This window comes from Hyposmocoma kahamanoa, unplaced genomic scaffold (genome assembly GCF_003589595.1).
Source record: "Hyposmocoma kahamanoa isolate Upper Pololo Valley unplaced genomic scaffold, ASM358959v1 98263, whole genome shotgun sequence".
Lineage (NCBI taxonomy): Eukaryota > Metazoa > Arthropoda > Insecta > Lepidoptera > Cosmopterigidae > Hyposmocoma > Hyposmocoma kahamanoa.
Window position 1 is genome coordinate 753980 of NW_020655550.1, and position 26894 is coordinate 780873.

General features: G+C 35.8%; 2 protein-coding genes across 8 annotated transcripts in view; one reads left to right on the forward strand and one right to left on the reverse strand.

Moving 5' to 3' along the window:
* The window catches only part of LOC113238805, a 6874-nt gene extending 5432 nt beyond the window's left edge, over positions 1-1442 (reverse strand). Inside the window, exons 1-2 of one of the 3 annotated variants that reach the window (XM_026475646.1) lie at positions 1275-1442; positions 825-957 (exon numbers count right to left, since the gene is read on the reverse strand). The gene's annotated coding sequence lies outside the window, so the exon portion shown is untranslated. Of the gene's footprint in view, positions 1-810; positions 958-1274 lie in introns of all 3 variants that reach the window. The other 2 variants (XM_026475647.1, XM_026475648.1) reach the window with 2 other exon arrangements.
* Positions 1-11509, forward strand: part of LOC113238806 — an 18033-nt gene extending 6524 nt beyond the window's left edge. Inside the window, exons 2-7 of one of the 5 annotated variants that reach the window (XM_026475651.1) lie at positions 2633-2787; positions 2955-3013; positions 5849-5975; positions 6883-6979; positions 10131-10296; positions 10994-11509. In XM_026475651.1, the coding sequence (XP_026331436.1) occupies positions 2763-2787; positions 2955-3013; positions 5849-5975; positions 6883-6979; positions 10131-10140 (318 nt within the window). In that variant the 5' untranslated portion in view covers positions 2633-2762 and the 3' untranslated portion in view covers positions 10141-10296; positions 10994-11509. Of the gene's footprint in view, positions 1-2632; positions 2788-2942; positions 3014-5848; positions 5976-6882; positions 7042-9681; positions 10297-10993 lie in introns of those variants that run through there. The other 4 variants (XM_026475652.1, XR_003311131.1, XM_026475650.1 and 1 more) reach the window with 4 other exon arrangements.
* Positions 11510-26894: the final 15385 nt, after the last annotated feature.

Genomic DNA, 26894 nt, shown 5'->3' on the forward strand with positions numbered 1-26894 from the left:
TTAGATTTTCAGTACAAATCGGCAATTTCATACTTTAACCCCTATTATAAAAACCGTCTATAAATTATTCAGTATTGACAGAGTATAATAAGACAAGTTGGTAATTCCATACAAACGTAGCAGCGTGACTTGTTTGTATGCACGCCCGCCGCGCGCCGTGTATGGACGCATACATTCTCATACAATAATGAAAGGCGCGTGGGACGACTAGAGATGGAAGAAACTGCTTAGTAATTTTAAACGTTTAATTGCTGAACTGTTTTATATAAGCGTTCTTAAAATGGCGCTTTTCACTTAAATGTTTTTTAGTTTAAAGCTTACAAAATCGTTTAGAAAACCTTTTAAGCGTCTAAGACATTATGTCAAAAAAGATTGCAACATTGTGTGACAGCGAAAAGCAAGAGTAGCGCATTAAATGTTATAGGATAAGTAAGTTTATTATTAAAACCTGAGTTTTATTTTTATAACAGTATTATTCTAATTGACGAATTTATTTGTTTAGGAAACGGCGGGACTTGAAATTTAAGCACGTTTTGTAAAAAAAATACATGGTTGAGTATTAAACTGAGCTGATAAGCGTGCTTATGTGCTTGTATTAAAAAGCAAATTGTTTAAGCGATTTCGTTTAAACGCCCACCTCTAGAGACGACCAGCGCTATGCAACGAGAATGTATCGCGACATTATGTGAATGTGTACGTCCGTACACGGCATGCGGAGGACGTGCACACATACAAACCACGCTGCTACATTTGTTTGGAGTTACCATACTTGTTTTTATTATACTGTGACATTGAGATGCTATGTTTAACCTTATTGTCGTTACCAGTTTTGTACTCGCAGTTGAATTCTGATATATCGCATCTGTCCAGGAACCATCTCACTTCAAGAGTATATGAGTTATAACCGCACCGGCGTAGTTTGTCGTGAACACAATGGAATGCTTGATAGCATGATAGCTGGAAGTAAGTTAAAAGGCGGATGTACTTGAAAAGTACACTTAGTAAAATGTAACTTGTATGAGATCGTAACTTTTATAAAATAAGTAAGCTGAATAAAATTAGTTTTAACCATAATAAATTTAAAATATGTAAGTTCAACAAGTTTGTAACCTCTGCAGCCAACAGTAGTAGGTATAGATCTGACGTAAATACATTACAATAAATACTGAAGTTATTAATTATCGCATTTTATCATCTGTTTTATAGCTTCAGTTTAATGGACCATTGTTTACCCATTTCAGTCTTATAGATTATTCTTACATGTATGTACGTACTTTTAAATTGTTCTCATGCGCTGTTAACTTTTTTTGGAAGCTACTAGTGTATAAAACAAAATGTGAAAATGCAACGATTGTTAAAAGACAAAACGTGGTCATGAGTATATTTAAAATAGATATCCGTACAACATTCACGAAAGCGTTACGCGGAACCACGTGCTCAAGTTTATTGTGAAAATAATAAATTGGGTATAGTTTCCAATATATTTGATTTGTTGCCGTATTGGTGCATGGTTATGACTGTATAAAGCAAAGATATACTGTTCTGCATATATGTTTAAGTGAAGCTCGAATTATATAATTTTATAATTGAACAGGTAGTTCAATCATAAATATCTGTTATTCGAGTGTCACTTATTATATTATTATATGGCCAAATAGTCACCATACTGCTCTGCTATGCAAAGATTCCGGGTTCAATATTGGTTCGAGAGATGTAGTTGTATGGCCTACATTTATTTCTCTCGTGAGTTTGGGTGTGATTTGTGGTTGTCTAAGTGTGGGTCCATGGCACCCGCGATGCTGGGTGTCCCTAGTGCGGGGTTATGTGCGTGCATTATATTTAAGAAATTAATTCTTGTTATTATAATAACCAAGCCCATGAGCGATAAATAAATAACAATAATAATCATTGACTTACAATTATATGGACGTCGGGTCCGCGCTAAAAAGTGTCCGCACTTGTAAGGCGCTAAAATCGTATACAGAGCGCGACACTCCGCTTTAGTCTTCATTTGTTCTACCGACAGCGTGATACCTACTGCGATGACATTACAATTTAAATTTGGAATAGGTTGACTTGGGACATTTTTTTCGTGGTTTTTGTATTAGACCCGTCGTCCATTTATTTGTAAGTCAATGATAATAATCCTTTTTTTCGCATCAGCTTTTCAGGAATTATCACTCAATAAATAACGTGCGCTTTGACTATCGCGAAACCAACAAATGACAACCGATTCCAGGAAAATGGATCACGCATGAATTCAAATATAATACAAATACAACTTCGTGAAAAAACGTTAAGTTATAATATTTGAATTGTGTTGAAATGAGTACACGTTGATTATAGTTATTAATGTTAATAGATAAGTCCACCTCGACCTAATAAAGCAGTGGGTTGTTTTTAACTTGCTGTCGTTGCTCTACTATTACGTGTTACGAATATATTACTGCGTATTGAGTAATTATTTGTTCTTTTTTTTTAATTATTTTAATTATTTGTTTATTTAATATAAATTTGTTTATTTAATATATTTTTAATTATTTGTTTATTTTTGTTACTACGTTACAAAAGAGTAGTATGTACGTATAGAGAGTACAAAAAATGTAATTTATTACGCTAACCCTCTTTTCAGATGTAATGTAAAAAATATTGAACAAAAAATTTGGTAACACTTCGTTTAAGACTACTACAGTATGTAAAGAGCTTTGTTAACCAAACCATTGCTGTAAATTGAAAACAAAAAGTTATTTTAGAAATACAATATGCGGTTTCTTGTCGCCGGTTTTGGTAAGAAAAAATAAAACAAATGTTTTAAGATAATGAATTTCCCAAATTGCTTTATTTTGATGTTCCGTACCCTGCTTAAAGGTTATATTGTGCGGCACGTCTGAGAGGGTAGGTGTAAAGTTGTACATTAGTGTAATGTTATCTAATTAACGCAGTGTATATTCCAGGATTAATTCTGCTTCAGTGCACATTATGTATTACCAAACAAACAGAGCAAGAAAATACTGTAAGTATGTTAATTTAGTTGCATCTGAATTCAACTCTAGCATCATTTATGCACATATGCGAAGATTACTAGCTATACCAACATATTTTAAATATGTTTCAATAAAAAAAAGAATCAGCATATAGACGAGTCACCGAAGACGGAGCGGAGAAAAACTGTTTTGCTAGATCAAATGTTTTAGGTATTTGTTATTAAGTGACGGTCTCAGAAAAACTACGCGACATACCTAAAGATTGTCCTAATTAGTTACACGATAGGATGTACATCCAGGGCTGGGCAAAATACACGCTACATCTTAATTGAAATACTACCATATATGTATTTAAAATACGAAATACCAAATACTTTCTTGAGGTGTATTTGAAATACAAAATACTTTCATCGGGTGTGTTTAAATTACGAAATACAAATTACAAAATACTTTATTAATATACCCGTCGCGACATGTGGAAATCACTAATTTCCTTCAAAATTTTTTCCTCCCACAATATATATTTTTAAAAAGATTTTGTTTATTAGAAAAAAACTGTTAAACCTATCAATACAACTATACTACAGAGCACGTAGTACGTACAATTATTGTTAATATTCCCATACAAGACGAATACTTTGTAATAAATAATAAAATGTAATTTGAGAGTATATTAAAAAAAGAAAAAAATGTAATCTAAATCTGGAGATCCCTACGCAATATGATGATTAGAAAGAAATTTTTAAAAGATTTCCAAATAATGTAAGCTGTTTTGTATTTATGCATTGGTATAGAATTAATATCAGTGATTTTGATTTATGTGAATTTACTTATATAATAGTAGTAAAGTAATATTATCGATAATCATAAAATCACACATAATATTAATAATACATTATTTGCTTAAAACATGGTATAACAGGAGATGTAACAAGAGACAGTGCCAGTACTAACATGTTTCGCATATTAAACAACCATATATTAAACAACGACGACAACAAAAATGTCACAAGAAATGTCACTCATGTCATGTCACAATGTTAGGAATTAAATTTGCCAAGAATGATTAAAATCAAGATGAAATTTTACAACTTATTTCCTGTCAAATAATTTATTTACCTATATCATAAAAATATTTTTATTTAAGCACGTATTTAACTTCGTTTTAAACAAACATAAGTCTAATAATTTAATCGAGTTTTTCACATGTTGGCCGCTGTCAATTTTGTTTTAAGGAACTGAGAGTGCCTAGTAATGAGTCTTTTTAATTAAAAGTAAATATAAAGTTGTTTACCTATAAATGTAACGATGGAATTGCATTATCATGTAATATATCACATGCATTTAACTATAGTTACATTCAAAGTTCTATTGAAATTTGCCTCTTCAAAATGAGGCGAACAAACGAATATGGTATTTGATCCTATGCTTATATTCGGCAGTCCTATAATTTCCAACCATTCTTACTTTCTTTTTGTCTTGTAGGTGACCTTCAAAAATAATAACAATAATGAAACAACAAAAACCTCGTAGTCAATTGTTTTAATAACAGAATATCGATAATATGTATACTTACAAGAACAACACTATCTCAAAATAATCGTTATCAACAATCATCAAAATATTAACAAACAGGCAATCTGTAGTAACCAAAGCCAAATTCGGCAAGATTTATGAATAAACTACTTGTTTATTCATAAATCTTGCCGAATAACTTAAATGATATGAATAACTTAAATGAGTCTAATTACATGGAGATATTTGGGTTATTGTATGATTCGGTTGATTTCCGCTTTTTCTACTGCCGCATCCCTTAATGCTGCAGCGACGCATTTTTATCAATACTTAATTGTTCTCACTGTCAATATTTTTGTCCATTTCGTTACAATTCTTGCGAATAATTGATGTACTTCCCTTTGATAACCGGAAACGGTTGTCAAAGGGTACTACAAAAATGGTAAAATGAGGACAGTTGGCATTTAAGATGACGTTACGTACTTCGATTCCCGTGTTTGACATAAATCAATGTAGTGCTAGCTCTTTTGGCTTACGACGGCACGCAGTAGTTAAATAAAGTCAATAAAATGTTTATGTTTTCAAATGTCTAAATGCATCATATACACATAACGTCGATATAGATATGTCAATATAACACGTCCTTTAGTTTCCACAGTCACGTTATAACCGCGAAAAGATGACTTTGACGTCTTTGACATTACCATGTAGTGCTGCCTATATTTTCCATCCTCTAAGGCCTACACGCACACACATACACACACACACGTCACTATTGAGTTCAATATCATATAAATCTATGCACGTCACATAATAGGCTGTACATTGAAAAAAAAAATTATAAATACTGCCCATCCCTGTGTACATCCTATCCTATTACGACAATAATGGTTGTCCTTTGGATGATTGGACTTTACCCAATAATATAAAATCCCGAAAACAGGCTAAAGTAAAATTCTAAAACAAATTATTTAAGAAAAAATTATGTGCAAGTTACTTGCACATAATTTTTTAATGGAAATATTTCTCTTTAAGTACTACAGAGAACCTGCTAAAGTTTGGTTTTCAATTGAAGCCCTGTGGTTATTAAATTTACATTTATTCTAAAACTTGAAAATTGCCCAGCGGTTTAACAACACGCCGCGCCGACCATTGCCCCTAACAGTCGGGCGCTTGTCAATGTCGGATCTTTTGGCAAATTTTTTCCACCTGTTCTTATTTAATCATATTAATTTTCTGCTCGTGGGCGGCCTCCCACACTTCACCTCTAGCTCAAATAAATTGTCTTAACTACTTTTCAGCCTTTTTATAATATAAAATACTTTTATGTCTTGGTACTTGTTTTTTAGATATGCTACCAGGCGAAAATCTGTATACATAATGGAAAAGAAAAATGTGGTGTTAGTAAAGATGGAACCGCACGCAGGTTTTTCGACTCATGTGACATCAAAGAATACAATTGCCTTAATGACGCCGGTAAGAATGTTTTAACGATTTATTTATTATTGCTTTTTATTTATTTATTTATTTATTTACTATTTATCATGTAAAAATGGGTTAAAAGGTTCTTCAATAATATTTAGTAACTTAGGTAAACATGATTCGGATCCATCCCTTTTTAGATACTTCTTAGCGTGTCGATACTTATAAAGTGTTATTTGATGTTCCATTACAATGTCATAATCTCGAATTAATTTTGGATTCAGGTAAAATAATAATATAAATACAACCACATGGATTACCTGGTTGCAAACTAGTGAATTCCCTGTATCATAGTATCAGAGTATACTTAGACCGGGAAAGTTTAGAAAAGTTCATTTTCTGAATTGACTATATCGAATCCGGGATCGCTCCATTACAACAATCACAGTGCAAACCGTTGGGCAATTGAGGTTGTCAAGTCAGTTCAACGACCTAAAGGTTTTCAGATAAAAAAATTATAGTTACAAGCAGACAAAGTGTGTTTTGTAAAACTACCTGCAGCATTAACATACAGAAATTGGCAGTTGGGAAATTTATTTATACTTTGCTATTTTATAAGTACAGATACTTTGGAGAAGTAAGGGCGTAAAAGCCAATTTTAGCAAAAAATTATGTGTTTCGGAGTTCGGTAAATTTTTTTGTCCTTTCGATTCGTCTACTCAAAATTTTGTTAATTACCAAACCTTTTTTTTTTACGGTTTTTTACGTAATAAACATTCCTTTTTGTTTTTCACACGTTTTGTAAAATTTAAAATTCGACATTTTCCCCGATGTATCGATGTGATTCATATTTTCACGAATCTAAATTACATCTACATTTAAGTTTTTGTATTTCCTTATTTTGATCGCAGTTTTGAACATATTTTCTGTAACATTGCAATTTGTATATATTTTCTCACAGACTTTGCAAAAACGGACATAAACAGATGTAGTCAATTGCCGTCAATTGAGGGCAGTGTGGCCGACCATAAGAAAGGAACCAAACTCCGAAGTGGCAGGTTCAAAAATTATAAACTCTAGCTCATGGCATCACCTTGAAAAATCATAAAAGATCTTATAAAATAATATTCTATATTCTGGAATCATGTTTGTTTTTTATTTTTAACCGACTTCAAAAAAGGAGGAGGTTCTCAATTCGACTGTATATTCTTTTTTTTTTGTATGTATGTTACGCGATAACTCCGGTATTTGTGAACCGATTTTCATGATTCTTTTTTTGTTGGAATGGGGTTACTTCCATGGTACCATTTCATTTTCAAGAAAATCATCCACTTTTAAGGGTGGCTGTTCACGCATGAAGATTCATTTTTCACCGTCCCAGGTCCCAGGTTCGATTCCCGGGCCGGGAGAAATATTTGTATGGCCTACATTTATTAGTCTCGTGAGTTTGGGTGTAATTTGTCATTGTCTATTTGTGTGTCCATGGCACCCGCGACACAGGGTTTCCCTATGCGGGGCTATGTCGAGTGTGTGCGTTATTATTATTATTATTATTTTTGTAAATATCGCCTAACTTTAATTTAGGAGTAATTATTTTAATGGTTGATTTTGCTATTTCTCCAATTCAAGGCGTTTTTCTCTCAATATACTTTGAGTAGTGAGAACCGATTATTATTATCTTCTGTGTCAAGTCCTGTATAGTGGCGAACTAGGGGACATTTCAATAAAACTTAGCAAATAGATGTAATTCCACGTACTTTTGAGGTCGGTTTTTTAGTACTCTGTACGGAGATTATTTTTAACATTTATGAGGGAATCGCACAAACTTAAGAAGCCGGTTTAATGTACCTACAGTCAGTGCTATAAAACTTACACACAGCAATTGCGGACTAGTCCCTGATTATAGTCTGTGTAACATGTTTTGTAAGCAATGAACTAAACAAATATTCCAAAACACTTGCGGTAATGTAATGATCCCATATTAGGTAGCCAGTCAGGATACGATCCAAAGATGGTAAACAAGGGCGGCAGAAATATCATTCGAGTGCTTTCGCATGGTAACAGAACGAACGAAAGTTAACTCCCGCACTCAAAGGTATGTTGGGATCCAAGCCGTCTAATGTGTGATTAAACTTTTGCCGAGTGATCGGAACATTATTATGCGTTCGAGTATCATCCTAAGAAAGCTACACCGACCAATTTTACAACAACGTAATCGGAATTAAACAGAGATCTACATTGCCATTAGGAACTTCAGCACATGGTACAAAAAAATCTAAACCCGAGTACAACGCTCTACCGTCCATTTCTTATCATACTTTTCGTCTTTTATTACTCAAGTCCTGATCGGGTAGAGAGCAAATGGCTACAGTTATCTCCAGGTTGGTCAGAGGTATTCAAGGCAATCCTCATTAATAGCGAGTATCGGTTGGTGCCGTTGTCTGCAAAGGTTCATCATAGGCAAATTTATTCAACGCCAGTGTTGAATGCATACCAAGGTTTTTGAGACGAAGAAAAAGATACTCGAAGGAGGTAATTTGATGCGCTGCCATTCACAACTATGAAAATGCCTTAGGTACCGCATGGTTAGTTAAAAATTAATTAACAACCACCACTACAGTCTATTCCGTGAAATCATGTAATCAGTATAAAGCATTGTGTTTAATCATTCTGACAATGAAACTCGTTTATCTTCTGAATTTGTTGAGTATGTCTTTTTTATTATTATAATTAAGTGTAAAAATTACAAAGAACGTTTCCTAGAATATTCTTTCAACCACTGGTTAATTTGTTTTGTTTTCAGCTATATTTCCGATTATACGACTTGTTAATACTTTTGGTAGCAAAAGAGTAAGTAATTCATAATAATAGTAAATGCTTTTGTATTTTTTTGTATTGTAAATTACCATCCTTTATATTATTTTTAAAATGTCTACGTGTAATAAATACTCAGGATTTTTAAACGACTTCAAAAAAGAAGGAGGTTCTCAATTCAACTGTTTTTTATTTTTATTGATTCTTTTTTTTATTGTTGGAAAGTAGGTACCTCAGCATAGATTCCATATTTTAAGGAAGTATTCTACCTCTAAGAGTGCAAAGTTGGGGAGGAATCCGGTTTCGCGCACTTTCCTGTAACCGATCCGAATGAAATTTGGCAAATAGATGTAATTCCACGAATGTTTGAGGTCTTTTTTATGTAAAAAGTTATTAAAACATCAATTTTGAAACTTAAGGTGTCAATAACAAAAATTAAAAAGAATCGTTATCGTTAATTTTTATGACAATAGAGGCTTGAGGCGCGGCATGTTATAGTAAAAAACCAAAATGAATGTTCATACTCACATTTCCTAAAAATAGAAAAATAAATGAAAAATATTCTGTTAGATATTGTGTTTATTGTTAGACAAAAAGATAGCAAGTAATAAATAAAATCTTGTTGAATTTTAATTATATTACAGTATTATTATCAATAAATATAAAATACGATATTCCACAACTAATACGTATTGCAAATCATTTCTAAAACTTGAATATTATGTTATTCTAAAAAACATGTATCTAAGGAAACTGCGACCTCTTGTGTCCAATGTGGTATTAAGGCAGACGTACTTTGCAATTTCCATTCATTGATGTCATACGGCATCGCACTGTGGGGTAACTCAACTGAGTCGAATAGGGTTTTTATGCTTCAAAAACGCACATTAAAAACTGTAGTAGGTATAAAAAATGGCCAATCCTGCAGAAACCTTTTTAAAAAATACCATATAATGACGACGTACCCAAAATACATCTATGATATAATAGTTTATGCGCGTCAAAATTTTAAAATCCGTTGCCCACCGTACCGAACTCCCAATGAGAAATCCGCGCGTAATAGGTCCCCGATTCTACGTACATCTACCCACAAACCTGAAAAGTGTTACAAACGACGAACCGTTTAATACTCGACTAAAACTCCTTTTATTGGATAATGAATTCTACAGAGTCGATGAGTTTCTTTTGAAACAATTGTAATTTTTTTACTGGAATTCATTGTATTTAGACAAGCAGTAGCTATGTTACTTTATTCTATATTCATTATTATTGTTTGCGTCAGTGACGATCATATTATCCCTTGACATTACATTTTTTATTGCAATATTGTGACATTGATAATATGAAATAAATGATTCTATTCTATCACCGAAATTCCCATTTTCATTGTCGCAGCAAAATGTAACGAGCCGGGGCAGGCTAATGAAATTACACTGTTCTAAGTACCAGCACTGCGTAGCTAACGATGAAAAAGTCTGTGGTTATAACGAAGACGATACTTATATGGCTGTTTTTGAGAACTATTGCGCTCTGTACCGGATGAATTGCAAAGGTCATGGCTGTAAGTAAAGCAAAGCTTTCATCACCAACCCATTTATGGTCTCCTCTCGGGCGATGGTTACGCCATAGTCCAGCACCTGACCCAAGGCGGGCAGGGGACTTCACACGTTTTTTGAGAGTTGTCAGCCTTTGTCGACGTTCCTTCACAAAAAAGCTAATTAAATTTTAAATTAAATTTCTCCTCTCCTCTGCTTGAGAGGCGATAAGTCAAATCACGGTTTTTAAGAACCTAGGAACTGAAAATCGAATTTAGGAACTCATGGGTAATCTAATAAGGGTCATATTTCCATGTGTGGCCAATGGACCACGGATCAGTGCGGTGTTGTTGTCGAACAATACGAAGCTCTTAATCTTGGAATTCGATAGTTTTGAGTTGCACAAGGGGAAATCTAGTACTTTTTTGTGTGTATGTTACGCATTTACTTTCCACATATATACCATGAGATTTTCTGTGTAGGAAAATATCGTAAGGAAACCTGCACACATCTGAAAAATAAATTTAATGACGTGTTTGAAGTTCCCAATCTGCATTAGGCATAAGAAATGTAGCTCAAACCCTCTCAATGTGAGAGAAAGCCTGTGCTCAGTAATGGGAATAAATGTTGACTAACTATTATTATTATAAACTATTTTTTGAAGGAAGTGGACATTTTATAATTTAATCAAAACAAAAAACAGTGTATTAAAATTGTTCACAGTCTTTACACCAATCCGCATAGAATTTTGTAGAGCGAAATTAAAATACGATACTGAGCATGCCAACGATACATTCGAATGGGTTCACGTATTAAGAAATGATAATACGAGCGCATTTACCACTATCGCACTATACCTCGTAAATGAGACTGCTTTTAAAGAGCCTAACACGCGCAGACACCACCACCATCGGCACAAGAAAAGGAAGTACAGAACAAGAAAACGAAAAAGAGGACACGCCCACTGAGCCACAAATCGATGCCGATGATCGATGATGAGCCACAATTTCATGAAAGCTTATCTGGCTATTAAAAAATACCTGCAGCATACCTTGGGTGACTCACGTGGTAGCCAGTCGACCCAGCTTCTAATTCAAATGTGACTTAATAAAGTTCTTCTATATTTTCTGCCCTAATAAATACGATCACAATTATTGTTGTAATGCAAGATTTCTGGGGCCACAGGATAAGTTACCGTATCGTATTTCACACTGCATAAATAATAAATATATAAATACATTAGAAATGTTTGTCTTTTATTTTTCTCTCACCTCATTTGTTGTTATAGAATAAAAATCATTAGTAGTCGACCAGCAATTTAAAGCAAAACAATATACAAATTAAACAAGATAAAACCCATGAGATTCTTTGTATTTGCATATATTATATATGTGCAGAATAAAGAAAAATAAAATATTTATACACCAAATTGCATTTAAACCTATGCTACCGTTTCGGCGCACTTAAGTAACAAAGATATGTGAAAGAGAGTGCGAGACAATCTCTGAAACATATTTTTCATACTCTTCGACAGCCTCTTCAGATGATGAAAATCGTTGACCGCTGGTTCTTAATATTGCGATATAAATAAAAGTCGTAAGGTGCTAGGTCGTGACTGTACGCAGGGTGGCTCATAAGGTCAACGTTGTTGACCTTCAAAATTCATTTGTCTGCCTGGCCGTGTGAGAACTGGCATTATCGTGGTGATATGGCGTTTACGGTTATTTTTACAGAGTTTGTCAATAACTTCCAGCAAACAAATGGTCGTGTACCAGTCATTATTCACGGTACAACGATTCTCCAAAGCAAGCAATGTGTCCAGTTTTATCAAAAAAGAAGCAATCATCCGCTTAGAGGCACTTTGCACGCGCGCCACTTTGGTTGGTTTCGGCTCATCTCGAAAGACCCATACGCTCGATTGCTGCTTTGTTTTGGGATCGTAACTATAAATCCATGTTTCGTCACCTATTACTATGTCCCACACCAAATTTGACGCCCCTTCGTTGAATCTGGTAAGCATGGCATTGCACCAAGTAACGTTTTTTGAGCCTCCGTCAAATTGCGTGGGATCCACCAACAGCACAGCTCTTTCGTGCCCAAATGTTTGTGTAGTATTGATTATATTTGACTCATGCCTATGCCCAAAGAATCTCATGGTATGTCACATGCCTGTCTGTTTTGATTATACGGCGCACAGCATCGATGTTTTAGTTGTTCACAGCAGTGGACGGGCGACCATCACGAAATTCGTCGCTGAGATTCACACGACCACGTATGACTTCTGCAAATCAGCTATAAATATCTCTCTTGTCTCTCTGTCTTATATGGTGCTTCATCGCCCAAAGCAGCTTGGAGCCAAGCAAAGCTCCGCTGAGCTGTTAAATTACACTTAAAGTCGTAGAAAATCATACTACGAAAATTTTCACGACTTAAATTCATGATGATGTAGACAACCAATTTCTAAAATAACGCCACAATGTAAAAACAAGTGACAGTCACTGACAGACTAACATTATTATTAAACATAAAATCTGATATCTACTCATAACAGACTTGCCACACCGTTATTTTTGCAGTGCTTTTTATGACTAAGACTGATGACGTGATAAAATTTCATTGATTTCTAAGGTACAGTATGTCTTTTTTTAAATACATACTGCAGAGTATGTAAATAAAAAAAGATAAATGTCATATTCAAACAGATTATTACCATAGTTAGGACAAGTAAGGTAACTCCATGCAAAAGTAGCAGCGCGGTTTGTATGTGTGCGTGCACGCATTGCGCCGTGTACGGACGCACACTTTCGCATAATTTTGCTATGCACTGTTGTTGCAGCTGGTCGTCACACGCTTCTTTCATTATTATGAGAATGTGTGCATCAGTACTTCAGTACACGGCGTGTGACGAGCGCGCACGCATTAAGCCGCGCTGCTGCGCGGAGTGATTTGATTCTGTGTACACTTTTATTTTTAAAAGACTTAAAACCCGTTGCAAATAAATAAAAAATATCGTCAGTGTTTTGTAGAAAGGGCGAAAGTGCCATTTCGAAAAGTTTTTCAAGGGAGCATGTTCCAGTTTTTCACGACTCTTTTGAAATATTTATGTTCTGTTTTAAATCTTAAAACTCGATGAAAACTAAAATTAAATTTTAAAACAAGCTCCCCTGAAAAATTTTTCGAAATGACGCTTTCGCCGTACTACAAAACACCGATGTTATATAATTATTACAATTTATATCAATTGAGCAAAACCATTACTAAAATTCTGTAATTGATATAAATTATCTTTTTTGTCTTTGCAATCCAAATACAGAAACAAAATGAAAATATTTTAATTGAGCTTGTAGAAAAAAAAATCATTTTACCAACAGCTGGTGCAAAACGCACAACTTCCAAGCAACTATAAAAATAAAGTTCATGTTTTATAAATTGTACGACTTTTTATTAACCACTAATGGGCGCCTTTGTTATTGGGTCATGGCTAATAAATGTTATCGTTAATCATGTTTGTCCGTGGTTGGTAATAAAGATATTTATGCTCGATCATCTATATAGATCACACATTTACCCACTCCGTTTCCAGGACCGTACACTTTTTTTATGGTATAATAAGTGCGCATTTGGCCCCCATCTCACCTGCTGGAAAGTGACAATGCGGTTGACGATACACGCACGCCTAAATAATGCCTACTCACTCTCGTATTGAAAAGGCTTAAGTATAGCGTTTAGGGAATAGAATATCTGCAGGCAAGGAATTTCACTCTATAGCCGTTTGCCATGTGAATGTGGAAGTGTAACGCTTTGTGCAAATCTTTATGATATCTACAACATAGGGGTGGTATCCCAGCCTACGTCTAGTCCCTCGATGATGGAAAGGTAGAGGCGGAATTAATTTGTGCAATACCATCGTTTACTCACACTACTCTCGCGTTTTGTTATGTATACCCTTTGTAGATGAAGGAGTATTTTCAATATATCTGGGTCGGATTTTAAATAATTAAAACAAATAGCTGTTTTCTTAGCAATATACGTAAATAATGTTTCTTTTCCTACAGAAATGAATTAAAAAACAGCTGATAAGAGTTTTGGGTATTTTAAATAACTTTGTGAAATTTGATATTATGTAGACTAGTATCAGATTTCACAGGGTTATTTTTATGCACTGTACCATTGTATTATTATAAAAATAGTAAGTATACATTTAATGCCTTGGTTTCGGTAAGGAATATTAACAAATCAAATAGAACGAAAGACTCAAAAAGTAAAGAAATAAAACAAAATAGTTTTTATATTACACTTACTTTGATTGTTTGATTTCTCAGCTCGGATATAATCTGTCCTTTTTTATGATACCCAGCGTCGGGCCTGGTGGTAAGCGACACGTCTGTCCATAACAGTTTCAGTGCCACTCAGAGCTTTAAATCGCAAAGATCTTAGGGGCACTGCCACTGCGCCCCTCACACTGAGACATAAGTTGACAAGTCCCATGTGCCTGTAATTTCACCAGCAGCTTTATCCTTGAAAATCGAAACGCAGTAATGCTCACATTACTATTTGGCGGCAGAAATTGGTGAGGTGGCAGAGTACTTCCCTGGATAAACGCTTTTATAAGGAGCTCTACTAAAAGACGTAAGTAAGTATTTTTAATGAAAATTAAAACAAATGAACCGAAATGTGTACAACTTCTATAAGTACTATTAGTAAGGCTAACTAAATCAGTTGTACGTACTTACAATATTATTAAAGATTTATTACGCGTGACACAAACTTCATTGCCTACTGTTGGTTGGCATGAAATTAAAATACTATGGAATATATAAAGCGTTATTAGCTGTCATCATAGGTTTAAGTTCAAAATGTTTAAAATGGAGGAAGATACGCACTGGATTATTTTTATAGGCGAAGATGAAAAGTATTGCATTTTTTAAATTGTAGTGCTGCTTTTTTGTTTTTCCTTGCTACACTTTGCGATGACTCTATGGAGTCCTCTACGGAGTCTCCTTTAATTAATGGTTCAAAGTATCACGTCGTCAATAAAATTGATAGTATAGATAGATAGAAGTATCATAATTCTAAATCCATAGCACTAATTTTCTGAAATTAATTCTAAGGAATATCGAAACTAGGATCTATCTTGTAAATTGATTTTCAATCAACAAAATGATCACAAATGGAGCGATAAAAGTTTTGGACAAAAAATTGCTTTAACTTAAAATTTTTGCCATGAAACGTCTTTAAACATGCAAGATAGAATATTGATAGAATTTGAAGCGTAACAGCGAAAGAGATTTAGTAACATAGTAGATGTTTTACATTACACCAGGCACCGTGCACCCAGATACAACTCTACCGTTTATTTGGTAACAAACAAGAGGTATGCGAACACTGCATAAATTGCGGCGAAGTCCGCTGGGTGTGTAAAATTGGTATTGCCCGGGTCTGGTTGTATTTGCACTATTAGGCAAAAATCAATTATTTGCTAAGTTTGCTTGCCTTGTAATATGCAGGGTCAACATCGCAGAATAAGTAAGCGTAAAAGGTTTATTTCCGTGCGCGAAGCTTCGGCGCAATATTTTTTGTATTAATTCGGTGTGCCCGTTCATATACGGCCCGTTCTAACGTGAATAGATGTTTATTTGTTTCACGTTGTAGTTGTTATTTTTGACTTATTTGTAACGAATGACTAGAGTTTATTGTTACGTGGTGATATTGGCACGACTCAAGAGGATGGAACAGTATGTAGAACTAGTAGCAAAGTCATCAAAGTCCTATTCAAGTTGGATAAAGAACAAATATATATATCTAATTAATACATACATAGTGGGAAGACTATCATAAAGTTAAACCATATGCAAAACTAATTTTTCCAGAAACGGTATGGGATTCAAGTCATTTTTTTGTCTTCTTGTTCCGATTGTACATCGATCACTAATGTCCACTTGTACTAAACTTTTAAAACTAAAGCATTGATTAATTACGCATTTAAGTTTAGACGCAAAATTTTCACAATGAGAGAAGTTTCTTTGTTTTCTTTAGCGTTGGTATGATTGGAATAAAACATAATTTAGATAATATTTTGTTACGCCATTCAAACTTAATGATATGACAATTTAGAATTATCAAAATTCCTAATATTACAATTGAAGTTAATACCTTCATAAATTCTTTTATATTAATTTCGCATTTACTATAAATTTCAAATTCGCAATCCTAATTTAATTATTTATAGCAACTTCTACCTGTGGCTTTGCCTGGAAATATACCTCAGTTTGTAAACTGTACATTCCACCAACTTTCAACTAAAGTCATAAGCCGTTTAGGCTTCATTGAGTTACCAACTTTCAAACATTCATTCACATATCCAAAGTTTCACGTTTAATATTTTAGTAGGATAGTTTGGTGGTTTATTTAATATCGCACAGCTGTACGGAGACCTGTATTGTATAATCAAGTGGTTAATGAATTTATTTATAAATATTTTTATTGTAGGTCGAACCACAGTTACAAGTACTTTTATTTGTTATAGAAGCATGTATAATGTACTCTGCGTTGCATTGCAATGAGAGTACGAAGTTAAAATCAAATCTGTGCTATAAATAATTTTAATGATTCTTATGTGGTGCTGAACTATTTAAACACAATTGCGACCAAACAGGCAGCAGCAGCAGGTAAGTGTAATGGGGCCTACAAACGCTACAAAAAATCGCTACAATCAGATTGTAACGTGTGTATGAGAACAAAGTACAGTTCTTTATGATTTTTTAAAAGTATACCGTCGAATGAAACTGTAATTAATAGACAAACCGGAACTGGATGATCTATGCGATATTCGTAGTCGTATATGTCGATGGCGCCAGTCTTTGCGTGGATTTTCATAAGGTGAGACTGAAACCAACAACCGCTAAAGAGTCCTCTGTCTTCATCGCGGAAGGGAACCGAATGAACATATATGTGTGTGTGTATGTTTTACATGACATTGTCACCATATTGGTGTTTTTACATTCTAACAGGCAAAAATATCTAGTATATTCTTACCTAAATTTTTTTACAATGACTTCTACTTCTATAACTGTATTTTTTGTACACACCCAAAACCATTATTATAGTAATTAATTGCTGTGATGACAAACATCATATAAGGAAGTTATCAAAACGGCTCAGCTCTAGTGTACGCAGTTTAAAAAATATGAACATTTTTAAACGTCGTTAAGATTTTTAGACCAGATTCCAATCTTAAATTTTTATTCAATTAATATTCACTTATTTTTTGTGAAATTACTCCACTAGTTTGTTATAATTACTAATACAAAGATCGAACACTCAAAAAAAATTCCTTCGATCCGGCCGGATTCGAACCGACGTCTTCTAGCTTACCGTTCCAGACCCTATACCACCTAAGCCACGACACGAACCAGCGGACCTCACGAATTTTTCTATGTGCTTGCGTCGTGTCTTTGTATTTGGTTTTTCAACGACTTTTTAGTCGTAGCGCCATCTATGAGAAATCTATGAAAGATTTGTCACCCAGTTAGTACCTTTACAGCTACGAGTCCTGGCGAGGGATGTCGCTATTCGCTGCATTTAAATTTTTTATTGAATTAATATTCACTTATTTTTTGTGAAATTACTCCACTAGTTTGTTATAATTATTAATACAATGATCGAACACTCAGAAATAATTCCTTTCGATCCGGCCGGATTCGAACCGAAGTCTTCTAGCTTACCGTGCCAGACACTATACCAACTAAGCCACGGAACGAACCAGCGGACATCACGAATTTTCTATGTGCTTGCGTCGTGTCTTTGTATTTGGTTTTTCAACGACTTTTTAGTCGTAGCGCCATCTATGAGAAATCTATGACAGATTTATCACCCAGTTAGTACCTTTACAGCTACCAGTCACGGTAAGCTAGAAGACGTCGGTTCGAATCCGGCCGGATCGAAGGAATTTTTTCTGAGTGTTCGATCTTTATATTAATAATTATAACAATCTAGATATCAATCTATTTTATTATATTAGATTACCAAATTCACTTTTACTTTAGCTGCTTTCACAGTTTAATGACATATCGCATTTTGCTTCGTGGAAATTCATGTCCTAGAGAAACGTGTGCGTTTAGGGTAATTTACAATCAGAGTTCCAGAGTGTTTTTGAGTGATAACTTTAAACAATTTAACATTCGTATGCTAGGATCACAGTACATTTATGTGTTGTAATTTATGTTAAGAAGAATAGTATTTTTTAGGAAAATGGTAAAAGACAACATTAATACGAGAAATAAAAATAACTGGGTGTTCTTGACAGTCGTCTTCACGAAGCCAGAAATTCATTTAAGGGTTAATGTAAATGTTTTTGTAATAAGATTCTGGTTGATATTCAAAATCCGAAATTCAATCTGCGTACTTCTCATACCGTGGTAAGAAACCTGTGCTAGAAGGGTTCCGGTGCACAAAGTCAATCCCGGATCCCTCCCACTAGAGCGCCGGAGAAGGCCACTACGGGGTTTTGACGACCGGTAGAAGTCCGGATCCGCTGGCTCCGCGGCGGAGAGGTATCCTAGGAAGATTTCCCCACCAAAAAAAGGCTAGACCAACATGTATTGCAGCCAAGTATTACACCAACATGTAAAATTTGCACAAATGTTATTCTTTTTGTTAATTTTATAAAAACACATCGTACATTTACAGTATTAACCTAAACGCTTCCGTGTTATGTTCTTATACTACATACATATTTAATACGTTAGGTTTACTTGCTGTCGTGAAAGATGTCAGCATTCTGAACCTCAGCGACCAGACAATTTAGCGACGTTATAATTTTATTTACAATTTTTATTTAACATATTGTATGCGGTTGCTAAGATTCTCCAACAAAATATCGTTGCTTACTAGGTCAAATGCCTTCTTGAAATCGAAGTATGCGGCATCTACTTGTCGAATTAGTAAATTAGTCGAATTAGAGAATTAATACAATTTTTCTCTTTATGTAACATTTCGTATCGCATGGTGAACCTTATGTACCTTATGTATAAAAATTGTAAAAAACCAATATTATTTAATAGCACTTTTTTAAGATACCTACAAAGTGACGGGACGAACAAGTAGTGCGTCTGGTAGTAAGTAACTCGCCTACCCATAACAGTTGCAGTGATACTCAGAGGTTTTAAACCGCAAACATCTATGGGTTCCTGCCACTGCGTCCGACCCTGAGACATACGTTGACAAGTCTCATGTGCCCGTAATTTGACCAGTACCCTTACCCTTCCAAACCGGAACGCAGTAATGCTCATATTACCGCTTGGCGGCAGAAATACATAAGGTAGCAATACTAGTCTGGTTTACTTTGTCACAAGGAGCTTTGCTGCTACTAAACCTATCGTAGGCAAAAATATATTGAGGCTCCTTTTTGGTACTGTTGTTCAATTTAAATGGAACTTAATGTTGCGTAAAATTGTGTTTATTAAGACGCTTTTACCGCTGCATTAAGCTGGTAGACTACGCTCAAGCGCTTACGTGATACTTCAGAGACATAATCGGATTGACTTTAATTCCATCATGTAGCAAATTTGTGTTGCTTGTGTAGGTGCAAATTAAAGATTTACCTCTGACATTTCAGTTTATTTAGTTTGTAAAAACATTTTGTTACGCAGTGGGTTCCGTATATTAATTATATTAATTCCGTAAGTACCATAGCGAAGCGATTCTTAAGCTACTGTTAAAAAACAATGGATTTAGTAGGTTCCGTATATTAATTATATTAATTCCGTAAGTAAAAAAGTTAAGCTGATGTTAAAAAACAATGGATTTTACGACTTCGTTCCGGGTTACAGTAGCCTATTTACCGCCGAGTAGATCCTTAAATAAATAAGTCATGGAACCATACAATTAATTTTACTCCTCATGAATTTTGATCTTCAAAATACTTAAACTCGTGCATAAATCTTCGTGAATAAGTCTAATTCTAACTACATACGTATAATATTAACTACCGCGCAATTAGTTTATTGTCCCAAATTTACAAACTGTTTTCAAAATTAATAACAAATCGCATCACTCGTCAACTTGATGAATGCCAGCCTATTGAACAGGCCGGTTTTCGAAGTGGCTACTCCACCATAGACCATATCCACACGGTGAAGCAGTTGATGGAGAAATGTCACGAGTACAACCGACCCCTTCGTTGATTATGAAAAGCCCTTCGACAGTGTCGAACATTGGGCCGTGTTCCACGCTCTCTATCGCTGTAATATCGACTCTCGCTACATAGATGTACTTCGGGAGCTGTACTCATCTGCAACTCTACAGGTTCGAATGCATGAACTAACCAACCCTGTACCAATCAAAAGGGGAGTGCGGCAGGGAGACATCTTTTCGCCAAAACTGTTTACTGCTATCCTAGAAGACGTAGTAAAAACACTTGATTGGACGAAATGTGGCGTTAACATCAATGGAGTCTTCCTGTCCCACTTACGGTTTGCAGACGACCTAGTACTCTTCGCTGAAAACTTTAACGATCTCCAGCGTAAGCTGTATGATGCTTCTATGTGAGTGGGCTTCAAGATGAATATGTCCAAGACTAAGGTTATGGCAAAAATCTCCAACGTCACAAATCCAAGTGTCACAGTCGGACATATTTTATCTTTTGACAAGGCGTATCAAATGAAGAAAATCACCAGAAGAATTCAGCTTGGGTGGGCCGTGCTTAGCAAGTTGGACGACATTCTTAAGTCAGCTAAAATTCCACAATATCTGAAGACCCGTCTATATAATCAGTGTGTTCTGCCTACTATGACTTACGGTGCCGAGACATGGACGCTCACGCAGGAGGCTGTGTATAGGATGAAAGTTGCACAGAGAGCCATGGAGCGTGTCATGCTCGGTAACAAGCTTATAGACCGTGTTCCCAAGGTACAGATTCTAAGTCGAACCAAGGTAAAGGGCGAGGGGGAACAGCATCACGAAGTTGAAATGGAGCTGGGGCACCTGATACGGAGACAAGATGACACATGGAGTAAGGTGATAACTGAGTGGCGTAAGGACTGAATACAGGAACGTCGGGCGTCAAGAGGCGGGATGGGCGGATTACATTGCAGGAGTTGGGAGGCGAACCTGGATGAGGTTAGCACGGGATCGTGGGGAGTGGTACAGAAATTTGGAGGCGTATACCCAGCAGTGGGTGAAGTCAGGCTGTATATGATGATGATGATGAATCTCGTAATTAACAAAAAAAATTCTTAGGACTTTACTCGGCTGCGCTTCGGGGAATTGCGGTATATGGATGTTGTGAAACAGTTTTCACTACCTCCATAAACATATAACGCACTAATATAAATAGGAACAAAAAACAAGCGCAATAAAAATAGCAACTTTAATTTAGCCTTAATGGTTTGAGTGAGACAGGTTCTCGTTTATTAGTGATAAGATAAATCCTGACAAATCTCGGATCAGTGAAAATTCATGACACAGACACTCTACTAACGTAGTAATTATTTCTTCTACAAATAAAGACTTAGATTGTTTTGAAGGAATCAGTTTTTAAATTAATGTTCAGAAGTTTTATAAGTGTCGTTATAGTTGGGAGAGCTCAAGTCTGTGTGGTGTCTCTTGAGTTGTTTATAGGAGAAGAATAAGAGTTGTTTATACGCTAGTCAGTAAGTAGTTTTTTGTAATATGAAAAGAATTTGCTTTCCGCTGATGGAATTTCACCTGTCTCAGAACTATATAGTAGCTGTCGCAACAAAAAAACTGCGCTGAAGTTGTGAGTATAAAATAAAATAAATTGTTTTAAAATTTGTAACAAACATAACTTCCGTATTTTTATATAGTCATTATTATGTAATATTTTAATTTAGATTATATCAAATTTTAGTTGCACCAGAAAAATGCAAGAGCGCATCAGTTATATCCTAAGTAAGTACTTTTGAATTCCACATAAAAAAATCTATAGCGAGATCATGTTATTATACCTGTCTGTCATTATACCTGTTTGTCTGTTGAATTAATCTTGATATGAGGAACAATTTATGAAATTACTTTAAATGTCCTTGGCTTGTCACGGGGTAAACAAGTTTTGATGAAGCAAAGATAGCAAATATGGGACTACAAAATAAGTTTTAAAGACGGATCGCGTACATAAATTGACAGGAGGGCCGAGCACGCGTTATTAAAAGGACACCTCTCCGAGTCCTGTGAGGAAAATGAGATAGAATTGACAACCTCGCCAGTCACGACTACCGAGTCAGCTATGACTATCCAGTCGGATATGACGAGCCTGTCATGAGGTACGACTACCTAGTTTCCAACATTCGAAACAGGAGAAAAAATTGACAGCAACGAATTTGGTAATTGATCATGTGAGAGCTTACAAAGATGAAAGGCTTCTCACGAAGAAAAATCACTTTACACACTGACTTAGGATGGAAATCATGTTAAATTTGTTAATTAAAACAAAAAGCATTTATTTAGTCGGGGCTACTTCTAAATAAAAATTACTTGTGTTAGAAACCCCGTTAGAAACCCCGGTCTTCCAAGTAGTTACATTTTTTAAAATCCATAAATAAGGAAGTTAAAATAAATTAATTTTATTAAAATTAATTAATTGTGTGTGTGTGTGTGTGTGTGTGTGTGTGTGTGTGTGTGTGTGTGTTTGTGTGTGAGTCTGTGTGTGACAGCACTTATGAGTACTATTTCCGTAGTTAGTCATTTACTGTTATTTTTATTATTTTTTTTATAATAAATGCATAGTTCTCACGTTCAACAAAAAAAGAAGGTAAGTACTAAAGTGGATTCCTATTACGTGACAGTATGGATCAGATACCATCCTTATATATTTAAATATTTAACAATACAACTTCAATGAGGGCATTGTCTTCAATTTTTTTTGCCGTCAGAATCTCAAAAGAAAAGACAAAAACATTATAAGCTTCACAATCACAACCTTGTCTCCCTATTAACCCGAACATCGGGTTTCGTCGATTTTTCCAGAAAGTGCTTAACGTAGAAATTTTAAACTTGACTTTTCAAAGGTTAAGAGGATGTGAAATTATGTTATCGTGAAGCGAGCATGAGTGTGCGGGAGGAATAACACTATTCGTATGTTCGATATTTCGTAGTACGATTTCATTTTGTAAATTGGTTGAACGCTTTTCACGCCTTAAGCGCTGAACCAAATTCGACGAAGAAGGACATAGACTACTTTTTGTTTCGAAAATAAATTTTAAAGGGGATGAAATAGGGGATGAAAGTTTGTATGGAGAACCAACCATTTCTCAAGTAAACAGTACAGTAGGCTACTAGAAATATTTACTCTATGCAGACGAAGTCGCGGGCACCGCTAGTAGAATATAATTTTATTAAAAATTCGTGTTTCGTCCAAATATTTACAAAATGTTTTTATAGTCTTGCAGATTAGCATAAAGTTGGGCTCTTTCTGGTCGAAAGTAACGACATCTGACCCCGTGCATTATTTTGTAACTATACAATTTAACGGGAAACTGACGAATCACGGTCTTAGATGTTATTTTTTAAATCGTATAACCAAACTTCAATGAGTATAAAACTGTTTTTCGGTAAATTTGTGCAAAGGCGAAATATCTAATTTTTGGAAAAATAACGTTTTCATATAAAAGTTGTACGAGATTTTTATGAAATATAGGATAGGATATAAGAGCTGATGGTAAAAAATTCAAAAATATTCTTAAATGTTGACAAATGTGTTCGTATATATTCTAAGTAACAACTTTTTCAGCGATTTGTCGACAGACACAAATGTACTACGGTCCTCAACTGCACAAATTTCAGTGTATCTATTCGTTGCACCTAAAAAAATTGTGGATCTGACAGTTATAAATCTAGTATGTACTGCTATGTCAAACTTTTTCCAGTAGGTAGATACTAGTTACATTTATTTAAGATTGTATGTATTTAACGTTAGATCAGCAAATTCAAACACCGTCTTGCAAAATAGCGACCGAACGATTGAACTTAGATATATGTAAACTCGTCTCGTACACGTATACGCACAGAACATTTTCAGAATATGCGGTGTGTGATATAAATTTGTTTCTGTTTTTAACGCACACATTTACAGCCCCGCACTAGGGAAACCCCGTATGGCGGGTGCCATGGACACACATACAGATAAACATAAATTATACCCAAACTCAGTAATGCTTTGACCACACAGAGGCGGCTGCAGAAGCTTGCATTACAAAAATTCCCGCGCGGGAATGCTTCCGCGGCCGCCTCTATGTGGCCTGAGCATAAATACAAATATTTCTCCTGGCCTGACCTCTGCGTGGCAGTCCAGCATGGTAACCGTTCGGCCACAGAGGTAGATACAACCGCCTCCGTGAAAAGAGAAAAATGTTTGTATGGCCTACATTTGTTTCTATTGTGAGTTTGGGTATGGCTTGGGTTTAATTATTGGTTGTCTATGTGTGTGTCCATGGCATTCGCGACACAGGGTTTCCCTAGCGCAGAGCCATGTTGGGTGTATGCGTTATTATTATTATAGTTCAATAAGTAATAAATACTCTGTTTCGAGGCCTGGTGGTAGGTATTGAGGCATTGAATGGATCATAAACCTTCTACGTGAAAATTTTGGAATTCAACCGCTGTACACATACTCGTACATATAATAAATCGACGACATTATTTTTTTAAATACGATATCATATGTACGTCGGAGCAAGTTGTCACTAAAAAACGTATCTAATGTGACAGAATTCGGTATTGTTTACGTAATGTGTTTTACGAGAGGATAAATCTTAGCTAATATTATTACTGTCGTATTAAATAAATCATTCACAAGGCTACCTACGAATCACTACCATAAATACCGACCATAGTTAATAACTAGTCTCGGTCATGGTTTCTTTGTTAACAATGTCACGTTAGTTTGACTGCTCAAATTGGGTAAGGTCGCAGTCCAACCTCGAAGTCTGGTTGAGCCAGCGGAAGTGCGTCACCACGTTCCGACTGACACATATACTCACCGGGCACGGATGCTTCGGTGAGTATCTGAATCGGATCGGACGCGAGTCGACGACGCAGTGCCACCACTGTGAGAGGGACCAGGATTCCGCCCAGCACACGCTGGAGGAGTGCCCCGCATGGGCCTGCGAGCGGAACATCCTGGTTGCCCGGATTGGGCGAGATCTCTCTCCGCCAGGCAAAGTAGCAGTTATATTGGCGGATCAAGAGTCCCATGAGCAGTGGTCTCCTTCTGTGAAGCGGTGATGCTTCAGAAGGAGGTCGCCGAGCGTGATCGGGAGAGGGCCGATCCCGCTCGGCGGCGGCGTACCTCGAGGCTGCGGGCGATCGGTGCGGGGGCTTCGTTCGCCAGTAAGTTAGGCAGCCGCGAGGAGGACGACGGGGTGGTGTGGCCTGCTTCGTCGTGAGGAGAGGAGGGGGAGGACGTAGCTCCTCCTAGGTGCTGGGGGGGTTCCGATGCGCTCCCGCTGCCCCCGCGCCGGAGAGGAATCCTAAGAGGATTTCCCCACGCCAAAAAAAATTGGTAAGGTCGCAGTATGGGTGGCGCTGGTGTAGTTTAAATCTGTTCAGTTAAATCAGGCATCTGACATAATCCTAACACGTTAGTCGTTGGTAGGGTTTTTGGTAGGGCTATATGAAAATAAGAAGTGAAGTTGATGTTCAATGCTTATATAATGCTTATAAACTGATGAGCTCGTTTTGACAAGAGGAGTTTTGGTTGTAAGTTGCTTCGAAAGCTTGGCCCGCTCTCTGTGAAATTTCCGCGTGACATTTAAAATCCGTTTTAACCTGATCCATCTTTTGTACTTTCGTAATTAGTTACTGTGAAAAATTGACAAAACAATTAATTGCAATCAACTGACGTTAGTATTTCACCGCCGGTAGAATGAATTTGTAAAATAATGTGAATAAGCCAATTATCAAATAATTTTTGCCTAAATAAAAACGTCTAAAACGTCTCCCCTATAGGTATAAGCAGTAAGGTATAAGAGAGGTCCCTTACACCATACTCCCATACTCCGACAATAGAATATATTATTATAGTGATATCACTGACTGGTGTTTGCCAAGTTTCTATTACACAAATCCATTTGCTATGTTTTTTATTTGTTGATATTTCTCTGTTTGATGATGTAGAGCGAAAATGTTACGTCAAGTTGAAAATTAGTTTAAATTGTCATGTCAAATTGGTGCGTGGCTTTCATCTTAAGAATGAATCTTACGTAAAACTGAAGAACCTGTGTGAATTATTCAGGCTTAATTGTAATGGTAATACACGAAAGTTGGTGACGCCTTACTAAATATTGTTCAATCCAACTGATAACCATGCCCTCAAAACGCAGTTTCCTTTTTTTTTTTTTTTGACGGGGGCAAATCTTTATGGATAACTCTGAGCCCAGGGAGACTCAGGGGTTATGTGAGGACTCTCCCTCCAGGCTGGAGGGCCTACCCCACTAAAACCCCCCCGGGTTTCCCTCTCGCCGGTTGAGTCGGCGCCTTGGGATCAGTGAACATTCACCACGACGAAAGCGCATTTTCCTAAACAAATAGCAGATTATTATTGAAATCGGGTCAGCAGACCTTACGAATTTCTATGTGTTTCTTACAAAAATTTTGCATTGGGTTGTTT